This window comes from Schistocerca gregaria, chromosome X, assembly GCF_023897955.1.
Source record: "Schistocerca gregaria isolate iqSchGreg1 chromosome X, iqSchGreg1.2, whole genome shotgun sequence".
In the NCBI taxonomy this organism is placed as follows: Eukaryota; Metazoa; Arthropoda; class Insecta; order Orthoptera; family Acrididae; genus Schistocerca; species Schistocerca gregaria.
In genome coordinates this window covers 32,036,285-32,055,637 of record NC_064931.1, presented here as the reverse complement: position 1 = coordinate 32,055,637, position 19,353 = coordinate 32,036,285, and the positions used below count along the sequence as shown (strand labels likewise).

At 39.8% G+C, this 19,353-nt stretch overlaps 1 protein-coding gene across 1 annotated transcript in view; it reads right to left on the bottom strand.

Annotated features, from left to right (window-relative positions):
• Positions 1-19,353, bottom strand: part of LOC126299569 (rab-like protein 6) — a 177,977-nt gene that overhangs the window by 135,027 nt on the left and 23,597 nt on the right. Inside the window, exon 2 of the mRNA XM_049991568.1 lies at positions 8,305-8,451. Coding sequence (XP_049847525.1) covers positions 8,305-8,428 — 124 coding nt within the window. The 5' untranslated portion in view covers positions 8,429-8,451. The remainder of the gene's footprint in view (positions 1-8,304; positions 8,452-19,353) is intronic.

Below are 19,353 nucleotides of genomic sequence, written 5' to 3'. Positions count from 1 at the left end.
TCTATACAGCTGGTTGATCCTCCAAAATAATTGCCCAGCACACTGGACAGGACGTGTTAGCGATGTATGAATGTTGGAACCATGTTCCAAGAAAGCCGTGCAGGCATATCATCCTGGTTTCAGACAGCAGTATCATACAGATCCACACCTAGACTACTACATCAAATAGTAAGCCACTGCTCATTTTACAGAAATCGTAACATATATTTGGACAAGAACAACATCACATCCCAAGTGTTACTAAGACCATAAAAAATCATGTGCTGGAAGTTGGACTTCAGTTGAGGATGTTTGTCACCCAGCTTCCTCTCGTACCTCATTATCACGCGCCTCACCTCCAATGATGTAGCACAATGGTTCCCAACCTTTTTGAGAACATTACCATGAATGACTGACATATGCGTCAAAGTCGATGGGACGTTAAATTCAGATCTTTGTATCACTCTTACACGGACCTAAGTCATAATGTAACACTTTGCCGTCCGCACGTCTCGTAAAAATTTATTCGCTTGGCGCCGGCAGCGCTAATTCGGATTACTTGGTTTGTCGCCGGCTGCTTGTCACCTTTACGTTGATGACAAGCTTCAAACACATTGACTTTTGTGCACTTTAATTTTTCCAGAAATCCTCTATTTTGTCGTATCGTTCCACAAACTCGAATTTTCTTTTCAAGTAACTTCTTTGTAATTCCTACACTGTTATAATAATCATCCATGTAGAGGGGATGCCACTTTCCATAAGAAGGTGTCAATAGTTCCATCACTGTTATTGCTAAAGGTCTTTAAAAAGTATTTTCGTTGTATGCTGTAAAAATATCTCGATGACAAGTAACTTGTTAATATAGAGGACGGGACTCTCTTTAGTGAACATCTTTGGTACAGTTTCGCATGTAGACAGAAAACACAGTTACTATCTACAGACATTGATGTTACAATAGTAGGTACAAAACACTATAGAACCCTAATGTTACACAGTATCATATTCACTGCATACACTTAATGAAATGTACATAAAAAACATTAGTTATATCATAAACATATTGGAAATCTCTTTCGTAAAATTGAAACAAGCTACAATAGTGTTCAGAGATGGGTTGAAATGTCACTCAGCCTGTTTCATTACAGTGCTTAATTATGAGCCAAGTATGTCAGTAACGGTAGTATCATCACTCCGCCACACACCGTCAGGTGGCTTGCGTAGTATGGATGTAGATGTAGATCATACAGAAGAGGAGGGGCATACGTAGCCACAGCATAACAAACCACGTGCCCAAATTTGGCTTTAGGGAATATTGACAACACAAGTTATATAATAGTGATAGTGATGATGTATTACAAATGTACGTCATGAGATGGATAAAACACAATTCCACGTACTTGCATATGTAAAGACTTGTTAAAATTAAATGGAACGTAGACATCAGGCTACAGGTGAATTATCTAATATATCAATACACGATATATATGGAATATGGGGAGTAGCTCACAATTGGTTCACCTCTTACTTTAGCAAAGACAGACAGCAAAAGGTCATTATTCACAGTGTTGAGACTAGTGGGGTCTGAGTGGGGTATGTTCAAATTCAGGGTGCCCCAAGTATCAGTGTTGGGGCCACTCCTGTTCTTTATTTATATAAATGATATGGCCTCTAGTATTATGGGTAACTAAAATATTTCTGTTTGCTGATTACACTAGCTTGGTAGTAAACGATGTTGTGTGCAACATTGGCTCAGTTTCAAACAGTGCACTTCATGGCGTAAGTCCATGGCTTGTAGAAAATAAACTGATGTTAAATCACAGTAAGACTCAGTTTTTAGTTTCTAACACACAATTCAACAAAGCCTAATGTTTTAATTTCACAGAATGGGCATATGATTAGTGAAACTGAACAGTCTGCATTTCTAGGTGTTCAGATAGATAGTAAACAGTCAGAGAAAGCCCACATTCAGGATCTTGTTCAAAGACTTAATGCCGCCATTTTTACTATTCGAACGGTATCTGAGCGAGTGATCGTTCAACACAAAAATTAGTCTACTTTGTTATTTTCATTTGCTTATGTTGTATGGTGTTCTATTTTGGGGTATCTCTTCCCATTCTAAAAGGATATTTTTGGCTCAGAAATGGGGGGCTCAGGCAATAAGTGGTGTAAGTTCAGGAACCTCTTGTCGACCTCTGTTCACAACGAGTCTGGTATTTTGACATTGGCCTCTAAAAAAAACACCACTTACTATCATTTCTTGTTAACACTACTGGCTTATTCACAAGAATAAGCAGCTTTCACTCATCTAACACTCAGCAGACTTTCTTAACTCTTGTGAAGAAAGGTGTGCATTATACTGCTGCATCCATTTTCAACAAGCTACCACCAGAATTCAAAAATCTTAGCAGCAATCCACATGCTTTCAAATTGAAACTGAAGAGTTTCCTCCTCCTATTCTGTTGAGGAGTTCCTTGAAAAATTTAGCTGATTCTTGTTGTATTGTTGACTGCGATTACTAAACCTATGGCTTGACTTTTTTCGGGTTCATATTTTATATTGTAATTTCATGTACTGATACGTTCCATGACCTTGGAGATTTGCTCCTCAATTTGGTCCTACGAATCTAGACGTGTAAATAAATAAATAAATGATGGTTATATACATAACAGCACTGGGAGTAAGAACATACTTCAGGCAAGGGCAACTTATTGACCAGAAGTTCATGTCAAATATAATAAAAGTTAAACATAGAATTACTGAGTGTAATACTCAATGTAAAACAACAGGAGAGAAGTTACAAACATTTTATATGTTTATGATGAACAACAGTAATACCCAGGCTGTGGATGAGAAACCATAATACAATCTAGCTGTACTGCAGTTGTGTAATGAAGAAACGGCAGAGGCAGTATTAGAAAAAATTTCATTAGCATCACATGTTGACATTAAAATGCTACATAAAATGGGATACATGTACGTCAGGCAATATTTTCATATTATAAAACTAAGCTATACGGTTTATCATGAAGACAAAGCCTAAGGGGATTTGGGGGAGGTGGGGGGTGAGAGAAGAGTAGTGGTAGAATTCAAAGAGACAAGTTCTGGATTAGAATCAGGTAAGTGAAAGACGCCAAAAAAATTCTCTAAGAAAGCCTTATTTTTCAAATCTTTTTGTTCATTTCGAACATCATTTGGACGTTTCTTAGAGTTACAAAAGATTTCAACTTCCTTCAGAAGGTTCATAGTTCACCCCCTTTTTTGCCAGATGTAGTATTTTCATATTCTCATCAGTGGTACCTATTGTGTGGTTATAAGCTTTAAGATGGAAGCCTAGAGCCAAAGTGTTAAGACTGTTGTATGTGTTCAGGGAACCTTGTCTTTAGTTTCCTCCCAGTTCAGTCTAAGTAAGACATTTCACATTGTCGACAGTTAACTTTGTAGACACCTGGTCTGTCATATACTGACTTTTTGCACCGAAGTTCTTTTGCAGTATTGCTGAAATGCTGTTATAAGTTTGGAAAGCCAACATCACATTCCTTCTGCAAAATACACTGCTCATTTTGTCTGAGAAACTAACTACATACGGAAAACTTATGTACCTGGTTTTTTTAAATACTTTCGTCTTCAGTTAGGGTAATTTTCTGATTTGCTCTATATCTTTTAGCTTTTTTCTTTTTCTATAAGATATTGTCAACTAGTAGTTCTTGGTATCCATTACTTGCAGCTGTCAATTTCAGTGTATTTATTTCATTGTTAAAGTTCACAGCAGACATGGGGGTTCTTAGCAACCTGTCAATCATGCTACGGAAGTATGTATGCTTATATCTCATGGCATGGCAGGATGTTTCATGATTGGTAATATCTGTGGTAATTTGCTTCCGTATATCTTAAAGGCTAGTTTATTATTTGCTTCCGTATATCTTAAAGGCTAGTTTATTATCTGCTTTTGATATCTCTCGATCCAGGAAGTTAATTTTATTATCTTTTTCTCTTTCTGTAGTGAATTTTAAATTTGGATGGGCATTATTAAACACATTATAGATTTCACTGACTTCTACATCATTACCATTGGCTAGTATAATGAGGTCATCTACATATCCTTTATAGATAATAATCCTGTCTGTGACATCTTATTCATTGTTTAGGATCCTATTTTCAATGTGATTGATGAAGATATTGGCTAACACTTTGGCTAAATAACATCCCTTTGTTAACTCTTGAGGTTGTTTATAGAAACCATCATTAAAGTAAAGTAATTGTGTGGCAACACAAGTTTTAACCCATCTATTGCCTCCACAATTACTGGAAAATGTAGACTTCTATTGCAATTCAATTTTTTTCTGATCAGTTCAATGGTATCATCGATTAGGACGTTGGTGTATAAGTTAGTGACATCTAATGAAAAAAGGTGTGTGTCATTAAGTATCTGTAATTCCTTATCTGACTCTGGGAAACCAGAAGTACTTTTTAGGGTATATATTTTTAATGGCATGTATTTGTACTACATCTCTATTATTCACTTGTTCCTCCCCTCTTCTACTGTTGAACAAATATTTATCAAAAACTTGTACTACTTTATTTGTCATTGAGTTTTTGTATGTTGCTGAACCTACTAACTGATTTACAGCTATTTTTGTATGAGCAACTAAACACTTAATAAATTTGTCATGTAGTCTATACTTAACATTAAAGTTCAGACCTTTGCTGAGACTATTGATTTTATGTGGTTCAAAATCTACATCAGTGAGATTTATCACTTTATAAAAAAATAAGACACACGATGTGGTAATATTCTCCTGTGGTAAATGTTGCTCCTTCTTGAACTTTTCTATTATCTTATTGTGCAGCTTTATCACAATTTGTAATTCACTGTCAATAAAATCTTCTACAACACTTATACACTGAAGTGCCAAAGAAACTGGTATAGGCATGTATATTCAAATACACCTATGTAACACCCCTAGTGTCTGGCGCAGTTGATAGATCGTTTACTCCTGCTACAATGGCAGGTTATCAAGATTTAAGTGGGTTGGAGCACGAGCTAGGAGACGCAGCACCTCCAGACACAGCATGTCCAAGGTAGCGATGAAGTGGGAATTTTCCCTTATGACCATTTAATGAGTGCATCATGAATATCAGGAATCCAGTAAAACATCAAATCTCCGACACCGCTGTGGTCAGAAAAAGATACTGCAGGAACAGAACCAATGACAACTGAAGATAATCATTCAACATGACAGAAGTGCAACCCTTCCAAAAATTGCTGCAGATTTCAATGCTTGACCATCAACAAGTGTCAGCGTGTGAACCAGTCAACAAAACATCATTGATATGGTCTTATGGAGCAGAAGGCCCACTCGCGTACCTTTGATGACTGCACGACACAAAGCTTTATGCCTCACCTGTGCCCATCAACACTGACATTGGACTGTTGATGACTGTAAACATGTTGCCTGGTCAGACAAACCTTGTTTCAAATTGTATCGAGAGGCTGGATGTGCACAGGTATGGAGACAACCTTATGAATCCATGGACCCTGCATGTGAGCAGGCGATTGTTCAAGCTAGTGGTGGCTCTGTATTGGGGTGGGGCATGTGCAGTTGGAGTAATATGCGACCCCTGATACCAAGGTACAACTCTGATAGGTGACACATATATAAGCATCCTGTCTGATCACCTGCATCCATCCATGTCAATTGTACATTCTGACAATTCCAACATGACAATGTAATGCCCCACACATCCAGCATTGCAACAGAGTGGCTCCAGGAACACTCTTCTGAATTTAAACACTTCCTCTGGCAACCAAACTCTGGGATGAGTCCTTCTACAAGACACAGGCAACAACCCTCCCCACACTTGGCACACTGGACTTGTTAGTATGTAAATGCCTGCACATATTAATTATATTTTTTGTTCTTACATTATAATACCATGGCTGTAAAAGTGATCAACAGAGGAATAAAATTACTATAAAATTACTTAAATCAGTGTCAGAATGAGCAGTTTTCTTAAAAAGTATTATGTGCATGCGCACATACATGCAGGTGCACCTGAAGGTATTCTGTCATGAACAGTTTCACTCCAGCTTGTGAGATGGAGCTATCTATATGATGCATTCAAAAAGAGCCGGAGGCTGTAAATTGAAAACCACCAATGAACTCAGAATGCCACAGTCTACAGAAGAAGGCGTGTTTCATGTAAGAGCGCTGAAGCCCTAAACTCATTGCTAGAAGGACATGGGCACACTCCCACAGGATGACACAGTGAGCACATGCACGCATCAACTGTGCACTGCAATGAGTCGTGCTGAAAAAAAAGGTAAATGGGTGCTTCAAAAGAACAGCAAATGGAGGTAGTTTATTTCTTTACAGAGGAAGGTGTGAGAGAAATGGAAATGCATTGAAGAATGGCACAAGCGTATGGCCACTGCAACAGTCAAGATGTGGCATCAGAGATTCCAGGAAGGACAGAGGTCATCAGCTGATTACAAGTGATGTGGAATGTCACCCCACATTACTGGTACCATTGTTCAGCAGGTGGATGCCCTTATTATTGAAGGTCAGCTGCTTACAGTGACAGCTGTTGCCCCAGACATCGGATTAATCAACAGAACTGCAACAAACGTGCAGTGCTCTCAATACACTTGTGCCATTCATTAACTAATTTCCATTCCCCGTGCTCCCATTGTAAGGAAAGACACAACATCCCATTCCCCTTCTTTTGATGTCTCCATTTTTCTGTTTTCAGTACTACTGAGTGCAGTGGACAGTTGATGCATGCACATGCTCACTCTGTCTTCACATGGTGTCCACCCATGCCCCTCTAGAATTTGCAGCCTCGATGCTGTTGTAGGGACCAGACCTCCTCCTTTAGGCACTGGCAATGCAAACACATTCAGTGGTTTTCATTTTAAAACTTCTGGCTCATTTCTTTTTGAAAACCCCCTTGCATCACAGCTTCCATAAACTTGCTTATAATATTTTCCAGCAAATAGGATATTCACTGAAGGAGACGATTCCAAAAGAAAGCAATTAAACAGTCATTTAACTTCTCCCCAAACAGTTCCAAGAACTTAACAATTGCGGTCATATTCATGGGGAATCATCTCAGACTGGACCATAATATTCAAAACTTGAATCTGAAGTTCACTCAGGCAATGAACAAAGTGAAAGTGTACAAAGGCAACAACACTGTGGATTTGGTATCTGAATTTCTCCATATATTAAATGAGAATGCTTCACAGATAATTTATCAGCTGGTACATAGGGGATAGTACATGAAAATATTTTTTGTTGCTTGCAGTATAAGATTTTTAATGATGTGATACATAAGAACAATGTGTGTTACATTAGTACTGCCACTGTCAACTGAAAAATCTTATGTTCTTTGTCCTCCCAAATAACTAACAAGTGTTGTCTGTTCTTTCTTGGTAATGACAGATCTAAGCATTGGTACTTTGGTAAGTGTAACACAGATTTCACAGTAAACCACTTTCAACATTTCTAGTAATGGAAGGAAGGAAGATTAGGATTTAAAGTCCCATAGGCAAGAGGGCCATTACACACAAAGTACCAGCTTGAAGTGAGGAAGGACAAGGGTACGATCTGGCTACGTCCCTCTCAAATGAACAGTCCTGGCACCTGCTACAAGTGATCTAGGAAAACTGTGGACAACCTATGTCTGAATGGCTGGACAGGGATTTGTGCACCTTCTCCCCCCTCCACTCTCCCCATAAAAAAAAGAAAAAGAAAAAAAGAAATTGCTGCCCCATCACTGTGTACCTCTTCTAGAGGATCTGAATGATAATGTGCTCCAAATAACACACCAAATAAAGAAATTTGTAGAGACGTAATATTCAGTTACAGACCACACATTGCCCTAAAACACTAGGGATCTTTATGTTTATTTGCACTGAGCCATTATGTCCCTGAATCCTTATACAAGTGCTTTAATAGTTCCTTCATGGAGGAGGGAATGGGGTATGTTGGATGAGAGTAGATAGAATGTGCAGGTAACTCGGACCCCAAGGTGAGAGAGACCCATCTGTAATGAGGACGAGGCTAAACTCACAAATGTGTTGACAAAATTGTAATATCAATTGTCTTACGACTCTACATGGCTTCTCATTCTGATTTAGCCAGTTCAGTTTTTGCAACTGGTAAAGAGATAAGTATTACATACTTTTACACAGTAGGTTACAGCTTCTGATCTTATATCCAGATTGTACTTCCATGCTTTTTTAAAATGGATATAAATAAATTATGTTGCTGATGAGGAAATATTCTGTGTATTTAAACAACAAAGATAAAAGTCAGTCCTTACTATTATACTGCACGCCTTTAGCAAACTTCCTTTGTAAGCTATGTGACATAGCTTGGTGACCGGGTCGGCAATTTGGTGGCCCATTCTCTGACTTACCAGCCAATCTCTTAAAAACTGAGAGCATTGTGGTAATTCTTCCAGCACCGACTGTTAAAAAAGGAAGAAAGAGAGAGTGAACAAGAGTATAACATATCTTCACATATTGTTAACAATTACTAATTTGCTTGAAATTTATCAACTACATCAGTTTAACTGTGGGTGGTAGTTTTCAAATGTCCATGATTAGTAAATATTATGACTGCATGTAAAAAATAATTATTGCTCACATATTGCTTATGTTCTAAAATTTTTTGTACACAATCCAGGTTATGTCAAATTAAAAAAAAAGTGTGTTTTCTTGTTTATTGTAAAGATGTGTCACGTTGCAAACAGGCACAATTAAAACACACTTACATATTCCTACCTGGAGTTTCCAGTGTTTGTTTTCTTGTTTAATAATTTACAATGTTTCGTCAATAACCTAGGGAAGTTGGTTAAAGTGAAAAACATAATTCTGTCATAATCTAAAGTGAGAATAATCATGACAAACCAGGCTACTAAAGACTACTTACGACGCAATGAAGAAAAACAAAACAAAACAAAAAAACTGTGCCTTTTGATGTTCCTATTTTTGCAACCAACCTCCCCCACAAGTTGTCTTCATGCCCATTTTCTCAGAAGTTTCAGCAGATATTTGCAATTTCATTTTTGCAATGTGTAGCTGCCATCATCCAAAACAAATACTAATCATCATGTCTTTCCCCGTGATACCTAGCGTCAACAGGAATCATTAATTTGTTTCCCATTACAAACAAAATTATTTTTAAAGTGCAATTTAATAAGCCCATTCAATAGAGTGGACCCAAAATTAGTGTAGTGTGATATTCATTTTATCCATCCATATTAACAGAGACAGTAAAACAAGAAGAATAATCAGTACTGTGGCAGTGACAGAACTGCACTGGCCCATGCTGTCTGCTAACACCATACAACAACATTCTACTATTGTTGCTGGAGTACCAGTTATTCTTCATCTTCTATTGTCTCTGTGAATACATATTGATAAAACACATATTGCATTAGGCTAATTTGAAATTGCTCTATCAATTGGATACATAAAATTGTGTTTTAAAAATAATTTTGTATGGTATGGGAAACAAACAAATGCTTTCTCTTGATACTGGGCATCACAAGAAAGGCATGGTGAGAAGTTTTTGTTGGGGTTGACTCCAGCTACATACTGCAAAAACAAAGTCGCAAATATCTGCTGAAACATCAGAGAAAATGCACCAGATGACTCTTAGGAGAGTCACTTGCCACAGCCCCTGGGCAACAGTAAACTTTACATATATATCTAAGTCATCCAAGGGAGAAAACCCAAGTTCCTAATGCTTTAAAATGGGGATCCACCAGATGAAGTCAACCCTGAATATCAGCACTACAGGACCACTGGGGGATGATGCTGGGTTGACAACCTAATCTGTAAAAATCAAATTTTATGAAATCTGGCCTATTTACTTTGAACTAGCCCACGTCCGAAGGAACTGAGATTTGGATCACTGAATGTTCTAACTCTCTATGAAGCTGGAGCTCTAAAGGAAATTACTTGATCAGGGGATGAGTACAGACTAGATATTACAACTATTCAACAGAAGAGATGGTTAGGTGAAGGAGTGATAGAGAAGAGGAATCACATGATATTCAATGGCTGCAAAAAGAGTGCACACATTTGGTGCCAGTTTTATTGTACATAAGAGAAAAGAGGTATTATTATGGACCTCCAGAGGAAATCACACTGCTTGTGCAGACTCAGAATCAGAGAAAAATTCTTCAACTATAGTCTCATATGTGCTCATGTTCCGGGCAACATTGGGCCTGGCTAGTACTTATATCAGCGACCATATGCAGACCACTGAGTGCTGTTGGTTTCTAGGACAAGCAAGTCACTGAAGTGGCATCCAACTGAAAGACTTATACCAGGCTGTGGTGCCACTCAACATTTATTTTATGTTCTAACTGAAGAGGAGAGTGATGAAGAAAAGGATGCTTTTTATGATGAGTCATGTTAGTGTCCAAGAGGAGATTGTAGATTACCCTTTAACAGTACTGACAGAAAGGAGCTGTATATAATGATGGAAGACTTAAGGATTCTTGATAATAAATTTAATATCTTAGGGAGAGCTACTATAGGAAACAACCAGAATCAAATTAAGACACAGAATATAATATAAAATGCTGTGACGACAAAAAACGGAGTTGGCAGCACAATTCTGTTTATATAACCTTAGAAATGGTTATACGAAATGTGGGCATCAATACAAGGGGGGCTAACATGCACAAATCATTTCAGGTGCTGGTATGTGGATGGTATTGATATAATTGCAAGAACACCGGTAGCAATGAAAGTCTTGAAAGAGCTGCTACAAAGATGGGCCTACAGATGAATGAAGGGAAAACTAAATATATACCTGTAACTAAGAAAAATTATCCTAATGAACATAAGTTAAAAAAAAACAAGTGCAATAAGATTGATGTTGTGCACAGTTTCACTTACTGTGGATCAGAAGTAAACTGCAAGAACAATGCCGACTCTGAAATCCAAACACAAATATTGTCCACCAACAAGTGCTAACACCACCTCAGAAAATATCTAAAATCTTAGTTGCTGTTCAGAAAAACTTAAATCATTTTAGTAAGACAGGTGCTAACCTGCAGTGCGGAAACACGGACCTAAAGACATCTACTGAGAGTTAATGACCGAATGATTACAGAGATATTCAATATGATAACTGAAGAAACCAGGTGGACTGGACAGATAAAAATGGCAGGGATTGTGAAGCATCCACAAAAGTGCATCAGAATTCAGGGCAATAGATTGCTTGTCATTGCATATGCACAGTTCATGGGAGGCTACACTGTATAGAATAGAAATTTGTGTGTGTAAGGAATGGCAGCTATCAAAATGTAGGTGCTGTTGATGGCTAGTGGGCTTGAAAAGGACTGACATGTATATGGATATATCAGAGAGGTGGAGGTCAATGTCCAGGGAAATGACATGCTGGGGTGAGGAGAACCAGGTGAAACAGATGGTAGAGATGTTGAGACTATAGAGCATAGAGGAATGCAGGCAGTGTGTCTCTAACCTAGGTCCAGATCATGAAGATATCATCAACGAATGTGAACCAGACCAGGGGTTTGGGATTTTGGATGTCTAGAAATTTTCCTCTGGATGGCTCTTGCATTGGAGGTTGCCAAGGAGATGACCTTGGCTGTGTCAAGGGTTTGATTGTTTCACAGGAGAAGAAGCTGTGTGTAAGAACATAGTTTTTCAGCAATGGAAAAACCAGGATTGAATGTAACAATATTATGAAAAGGATAGTTGCGACAGGTGAATGAAGGGAAAACTAAGTATATGCCTGTAAAAAAAAATTCTAATGAGTGTCTGTTAATAGAAACCGGTTCAATAGGTTTGATGGTGTGTGCAGTTTCACTTACCTTGGATCAGAAGTAAACTTTAAGAACAATGCTGACTCTGAAATACAAAAACAAATATTGTCCATCAACAAGTGGCCTCAGCAGCCAGAGACTGCAGCCATGTGTGTGAGAGTTGCATTGTGTGTGTGTTTTCTGTCTCCAATGAAGGCCTTGTTGGTCAAAAGCTCATTTTCTGACAGTTTTTTCATTGTGCCTACCTGTGACTCAGCATCTGGACTCTATGGTGAGCAGCAACTACCCTTTTCATAATGCAGTTTTCCAAGTGTATAATTAATGGAGTGGTGTAAAGTCAGTGAGATGTTAGGAGAGGCACTGTTCAACAGCAGCAAGGCAATGGGCATCGTGGGTGTTGGTGTACAGGTAGGAGGCTGTTTCTTTGGATTGAAATGTTCTCCAATCACAAATTTCTTTAGATGTAGAAATAGGTGGAAGTCACGGTGCCAAATCTGGTAAATAGGAAGAATGACCTAATAATAGAATTAATAGTAAGAATGTTCTAATAATACATACTTCACTCCCCTCAGGTTTTCTATAGCTTGAGCACCAGCATAGACAGATAGTGAGTCCTGAGGAAAAATTACAATTTGTTTCACAATTCAGGTCTCTTCTTTTATTTTTTTCACACAGCTGGTCAAGAATACTTGTGTAATATTTAACAATTTCTATTTAACACTGTACAAGGTAATCAGTTACAATTATTAATTTCATATCAAAGAAAAGGCTGGCTGACCTCTACCTTTCCAACAAAGAAAATAAATTTCTCCTTATTTTGGCACAGAACTAACAGCTTCCATCCACTGGGTTGACTGAAGTTTTTGTTACAAGTTTGAAGTGATAGACACATATCCCATCCATATTGATAAATCAGAATATGAAATATGTTGAATTCTATTCAAAATAATGATAAATTCATTTTCTCAGGTGATTTTGGATAGTATTCAACAAATGTATCACCCAGCTTGCATAAAGCCTTTGCATGGTTAATTCCTAATTTAAAATGTATCATACTATTACTTCTAAGGTTGCTATGACATCATCTATTTCACACACTATTTCATCATTAGTTGTTCAATATAGCATTGGGTATTTTCTCTGTTTTCATCTGTGGTCGCAGTTTCAAAATGTCCTTCATATGGACTGTATTCAAAAGAAATGAGGCCACATTTGATTCCTTAGCTGATGATAACAAAAGAGCAGACCCACAATTCTAACTATGTTACCCTGCACATCAAGGTTTATACCCGAAAACTTCTGTGAGAGGTCTCAGAAAATTATGAAAACAAGAATTACAAACAAAATACCTTTACTCACCTTCAAAGTAATCACCATTAGCTACAACACCCTTCTAACATTTGTTGTAAAGCTGTCAAAAACTGTCAGCAAACACTTCTCATGGAATTCTTTGAAGCACTGCTGTCAAGCTTTTGTCGGATATGCACATCATTACAGCAGATTACATCTGATGCACCCAATATGATCCAGAGACCAAACAATAGTCGATGGCATGTTGTTCATCGTCTTCCTTGCCTCCAAAAAAAGTCAGCTGGCAAAATCCAAGATTGAGATGATGTTGATCGCCTTTTTCACCAGCAAGGGCTTGATCCATCATGAATTTCTAACCATGAGAGGTGAGAAATATAATGAACGCCATGCCACTGACTGTCACTTGGTCTCTGGATTGTACTGATGACACCAGGTCTCATCTCCTGCAATGATAAGCATATCCAAAATGCGTGACCAAGGTGCTTCAAGCAATTCCACAAAAAGTCTTTGCTGACAGTTTCCAACATCTTTACAACAGATGTGAAAAGTGTGTTGTAGCTAATGGTGATTTCTCTGAAGACTAGTTAAGGTATTTTGTTTTTAATTCTTGTTTCCTTCATTTTTAGAGCTCATTTACCAAACTTTTCAGATGTACAGTGCATAATCCCCCTGAGATTTATTATTAATAAAGAGGATTCACTCAAGAGGAATTGTACAATTCATTCCACTGCACAGAAAGACAATTCAGCGCACTGAAAAATTTGCACTATACTGTAATGTTTTGCCTATTTGTATAATCTAACAAAAACTTTTGGTGAAAGTAATGTTTTGCCTATATGTACACACTAACAAAAACATTTGGTGAAAAGAAAGGACCATATGAAGGTGGGACAATGGTCATGAAATCCCTGTTTATGCAGGTGCTTCAGGATGACTACTAGTAGTGTCATAATCCTCTCACAGTTGAAGATGTCTACAATATTACTTCTGCATACAAAAAAACTATTCTGTGTGTGCTTCCAGCACGTATGGGGCTATCAGTAATAGAAAGATGTCTCGTGGATCTACTATGAAAGTAGATAAGAGTTATTTGGATTTTAAATTTTAGACGAAGCAACAGCTACCCATCCATTTCCCAATTTAACTAATTGGTGTGACACTATAATAGTACTGAAAAATACACATGTAATAGCATAAAAACTGGTCAACAAAACCACTACCATAGTAAATGTCCTGTACAGTAACAACACAAATAAAGTGCAATGTGATTTTTTGTCTCTGTTGGGAACACCCTGAAGGTGTAATATTACTTCAAATGTTATGCAAGGGTGGCCCTGTAAGTACTCCAGTTTTATATCAATGACACAAAAAATTTTCCTGCAAACAAAATATGCAAACATTATTCAATAATTCAATCCATATTAACTGAATATGAAAACATTTGGTGTTGGCCTCTGTAACACTGGTCGACAAATTTTCACTTTTTATTTTTTACAGAAATGAAAGTAGCCACACTTTATAGACTAAATTACACTAAACACAAATATCACAGTTAAAATTTTCTTCTAGTTCAGGGATATAATTAAATTAGGTGTTTATGTTTCACAATCACACTTATGGGATGTTATAAGCACTATATACCCTGGACTTGCAGTAACAAACCTGATAAGTTTTGTTACATGTGTGCAGATTTTATTTGTGGTTCAAGAAGGTGACCATTAACTAAAGCACTGAAATGTCTCCATGAAGTTTGGTGTGTCCGCTATTGGAGTGAACCCACAAATCGTGCACGGGTTGTTATTTTTGTATGGTATCTCCTCTGAGGAAAAGAGTCAGTACAAAGAGGAAAAGGAATATTCAATACTTTGACACCCCTTCTGTCATTTGCCCTGTAGCTCATGGCAAAGGAATATCATTTCCTGTACCCTCACATGTACCACCATGAAGCAGTGATAGCAATGACACTGAATCAACACATACAGCTGGAAAAGTGCAATCATCTCCCAGTGACAATGACTTTACATTTACACCAATATCACCATCTGGAGAACCACACAAAACAACACTATGTGAACTCAGTGATCTGTCTAGGATTCAAATCTTCCAAAGCATAAAGCTGAGCTCTTGGCCTCATGCCTGCAGCAGTTTGTTTGTTTGTTTGTTTGTTTGTCAATAGCCCATGCGTCATTTGCTAAAACAGCCGATAACTCAGATGGCAAACCCAAGTGGGAACGTAAACAGTTAAAAAATGGGCATTCCATCAGGAAGTGGCAGGCAGTTAAAATTTGAGTGCAGTGTGTACACAGTGGTCGGGGAGCACCACTTATCAAATGACGATGGCTAAAAAGGCAGTGCCCAATACGAAACTTAGTTAAAATGACCTCCTGGCAGGAGTGCCGAGAGGAGGACGTTCAAGCTGCTGGGAGAGGCTTAATGATCCACAGCTTTTTCCCATGAAGAGAGGACCGATGGTGATGTCAAAGGGACACCACCTCCACACTAAGGGATGGGCAGTGTACAGCGCACATAGACTTTGAAGGGTGCTGACAGAGTCTGAGCAGGGGACACAATTGAAAAGTCCGTGTCGCCAAATGTACTCCAAGGCCTGATACAGGATGAAGAGCTCGGCTATAAATATGGAGCAGTATGTTGGAAGCCGATACTGAAAGACATGGGCACCAATGACGAAGGCACACGTGACACCGCAGTCAGTCTGGGAGCCATCAGTGTACACAAAGGTACAATCGCCAAGTTCCATATGAAGGTTGTGAAACTGAAGACGATACAGCGAGGCTGGAGTAGTGTCCTTAGGAAGCGAATGAGGGCTAAAGTTAACATAGGTCACTTTATGAAGCCAAGGTGGTGAAGGGTTCACACTCACCAGGAAAGTTGCAGGTAGTGTGAAGTTAAGCCCCCGGAGCAAGATCCAAAAGCTGACTCCAGGAGGTAACAGAGAAGAGGGACACGCCCCATACTGGCAATCAAAAGAATCGCCAAAGAAGAAGGCATAAAATGGGTGGAGACGCATGGCAGACAAACGGCATACATACCTGCTGAGGAGAAAGTCACGGCAGTAGGACAATGGTATTTCAGCAGCTTCAGCACGCAGACTCTCAAATGGGCTAGTGTAAAAGGCGCCATGGCCAAACAGAGGCCACGATGGTGGATAGTATTGAGACAGCATAAGAGGAACGGACATACACATGCATAAACAAAGCACCCATAGTCTAGTTTCGAATATACAAGGGACCGGTACAAACAGAGGAGGGTGGTTCGATTTGCACCCCAGGAAGTACCATTGAGGACACACAGGACACTGAGGGACTGTGAACAGTGGGTTGCCAGGTAAGAGACATGGGAGTATCAAGAGTGTTTCCTATCGAGCATGAGCCCCAGAAATTTCACAGTTTCAATCAATGGAAAAGCAACAGGCCCAAGATGTGAAGATGGTGGGAGAAACCAATTGTGCCACCAGAAATTCATATAAACAGTTTTGTCAGTGGAAAAACGAAAGCTATTGTTGATACTACATGAGTAAAGATGACTGAGACATTGCTGAAGATGGCACTCAATGAGACAGGTCCATGGAGAACTGTAATAGATGGCAAAATCGTCAACAAAAACGGAGCTGGAGATGCCTGACAGAAGCCAGGCAATTATAGGGTTAATGGCGATAGAGCAGAGGACAACGCTCTGGACGGAACCCTGAGGCACACCATTTTCCTGGATAAATGTGTCCAGCAAGGCAGAACCCACACATACCTTGAAAACTCTGTCTTAAAAATTCCTCAAGGACACGGGGCAGGTGGCCACGTAAGTCACATGTGTAGAGAGTATGGAGGATACCAGTCATCCAGAAGGTACCATAGACTTTCTCTAAATCAAAAAATGTGGCCACAGTCTGGGATTTCCACAGAAAACCGTTCATGAAATGGGTGGACAAAGTGACAAGATGGTCAACTGCTGAATGGCGCTCGAAATCCACAATGTACAGTGGTTAGTAAATGGCAAAGCTTGAGCCACTGTACCAGCAGGGCATGAATCACACATTCCATCACCTTGCGAACACAGCTGGTGAGAGAGATAGGATGGTAGCAAGAAGGAAGGTGTTTGTCCTTACCACGCTTAGGTATGGGTACGATGGTGGCTTCACGTCAATGTCTGGGAAATGTGTCCTCTACCTAGATGCGGTTATAGGTATTAAGCAGGAAGTGCTTGCCTGCAAGAGACAGGTGTTGCAACATCTGAATATGAACAGTGTCTGGCCCTAAAGCGGAGGATCGGGACAAACTGAGAACATGATCTAGCTCCCTCACAATAGAGACGGCACTGTAGCACCCACGATTTTGAGAAGAGAAAGGTATCACCTGAGCCTCCTCTTCTTGTTTTGATGGAGGAAAGGAGTGTGACAGTGGGAAGAGCTTGAAATTTCCACAAAATGGTGGCCCAAGGTGGTGGAGATAGCAAATAGGGTCCACGATGACATCACCTGCTACTGTCAGGCTGGAAATAGGTGAATGGATCTTGGTCCCAGAGAGCCATCGGAGGTTGGCCCACACGATGGAGGAAGGTGTGGAACTGTTAAAAGAACTAGTGAATGAAAGCCAGCTAGCTTTTTTGCTATCCCGAAGAATGTGATGACACTAGGCACGCATCTGTTTATAATGAATACAGTTAGCCACTGTAGGATGGCAGTCAAAAACGCAGGGGCATGTCTCTGCGTGCAAATTACGTCTTGGAGTGCCTCAGTCCACCAAGACACTGAGACACATTGTCGTAAAGAGGAAGTGCAAGGAATGGAACGTTTTGCAGCAGTAAGGATAACGTTTGCGAGATATTCCTCCTGGTCATCACAACTGGGGAAATCTTGTTCTTTGAAGGTCGCCAGGGAGGAGTAAAACCACCTAACATCCTTAGTAAACTACCACATGGGTATGCACACAGTTGGGGTAGGAGTTAGCAAATGGATAGCACGTGGGAAATGATTGCTCGAGTAGGTGTCAGAAAGAGCGGACCTCTCAAGACAATGGGCAAGCAAGGCAGTACAGAAGGATAGGTCCAAATGAGAATGGGTGTGTGAGAAGTCGGAAGCGAATGTGGGTGCTCCAGTGTTAAGGCAGAAGAGGCTGAGTTGATTAAGAAGATCAGCCAAGAGTAGTAGAAATTGGGGAGGTAGCTGGCCAATAAGCTGAAGCAAGTCTGCCCTAGTGACATTGAATGACGGAGGCACATAAATGATACAGAGGAAAAAAAATCATGTGAGGAAGGAAAAGGTGAACTGCAACAGCTTGAAGATGGGTAGTCAGGAAGATAGGTTGACTACGAATGCAATCCCATATGAGCAACACAATGACCCCACAGACGGAATGCCAACCTCAGGGAGAAGGTCAAAATGAACCAGGGAGAGATATGAAAGCTCAAAGTGGTTGTGAGGGTGCAATTCCGTTTCCTGAATGTAAAGTATACGGGGACGCTGCCACGCTAAGAGCAGCCATATATCCTCTTTTTGGGACAGAAGGCAACGATGAGGAAAAAATGAAGGGGGTGTCGAGTGACAGCCTGTGAAGACTCGCTGCTACAGGGCACAGAAGCAGGAGGATCCTGCTCCGTGAGGTCATTAGAAGCATTGGCTTGCTTGTGCTGTCAATCTGTGGAGATCAACGCAGAATAACAGTTTGTGGTGTGTACTGGCAACACTTGAGCTGGTCGGGCTAAGGTACAATGTGGCAACACCGTCGAAGAGGATCTTCGAGTCAGAGGAGGAGAAGACCATTTGCCTTTGTTGGACTTCTTTTGAGCCTTTCTGTTTAGTACAGGATGACTCAGGTATTGTTTGGCTGGAGGGACTAGAAAGTCTTCATGGGAGTACCCCTTCTATCCTTTCTGGCCTATCAGTCGTGTAGCTGGTGGCTTCGCCCCTCGAGGCGAGAGTTTGATGGCTTTTTGTACAGCCGAATGGGGGTATGGCAATGCTACCTCGACACTGGGCGATTTCACAACCTCAGAGCCAAATCTCAGGTTGCATGTCTGCATGGCCACGTCCTTCACGGAGCGAGAGGTAACACGAACTATAAGTGCCAGATGGGAGAATGCAGGGTTTGTGATTACCCAATAACTTGTGAATGACTGGGTAAGGCACTTTTTCCTTTACTCAGATCTCCTGGACAGCCCGCTCATCATGATACGTGGGACAATCCCGAGGGGAGACCATTGCAGTTGACACAGTGGTGAGAAGGAGGTGGACAATCACCC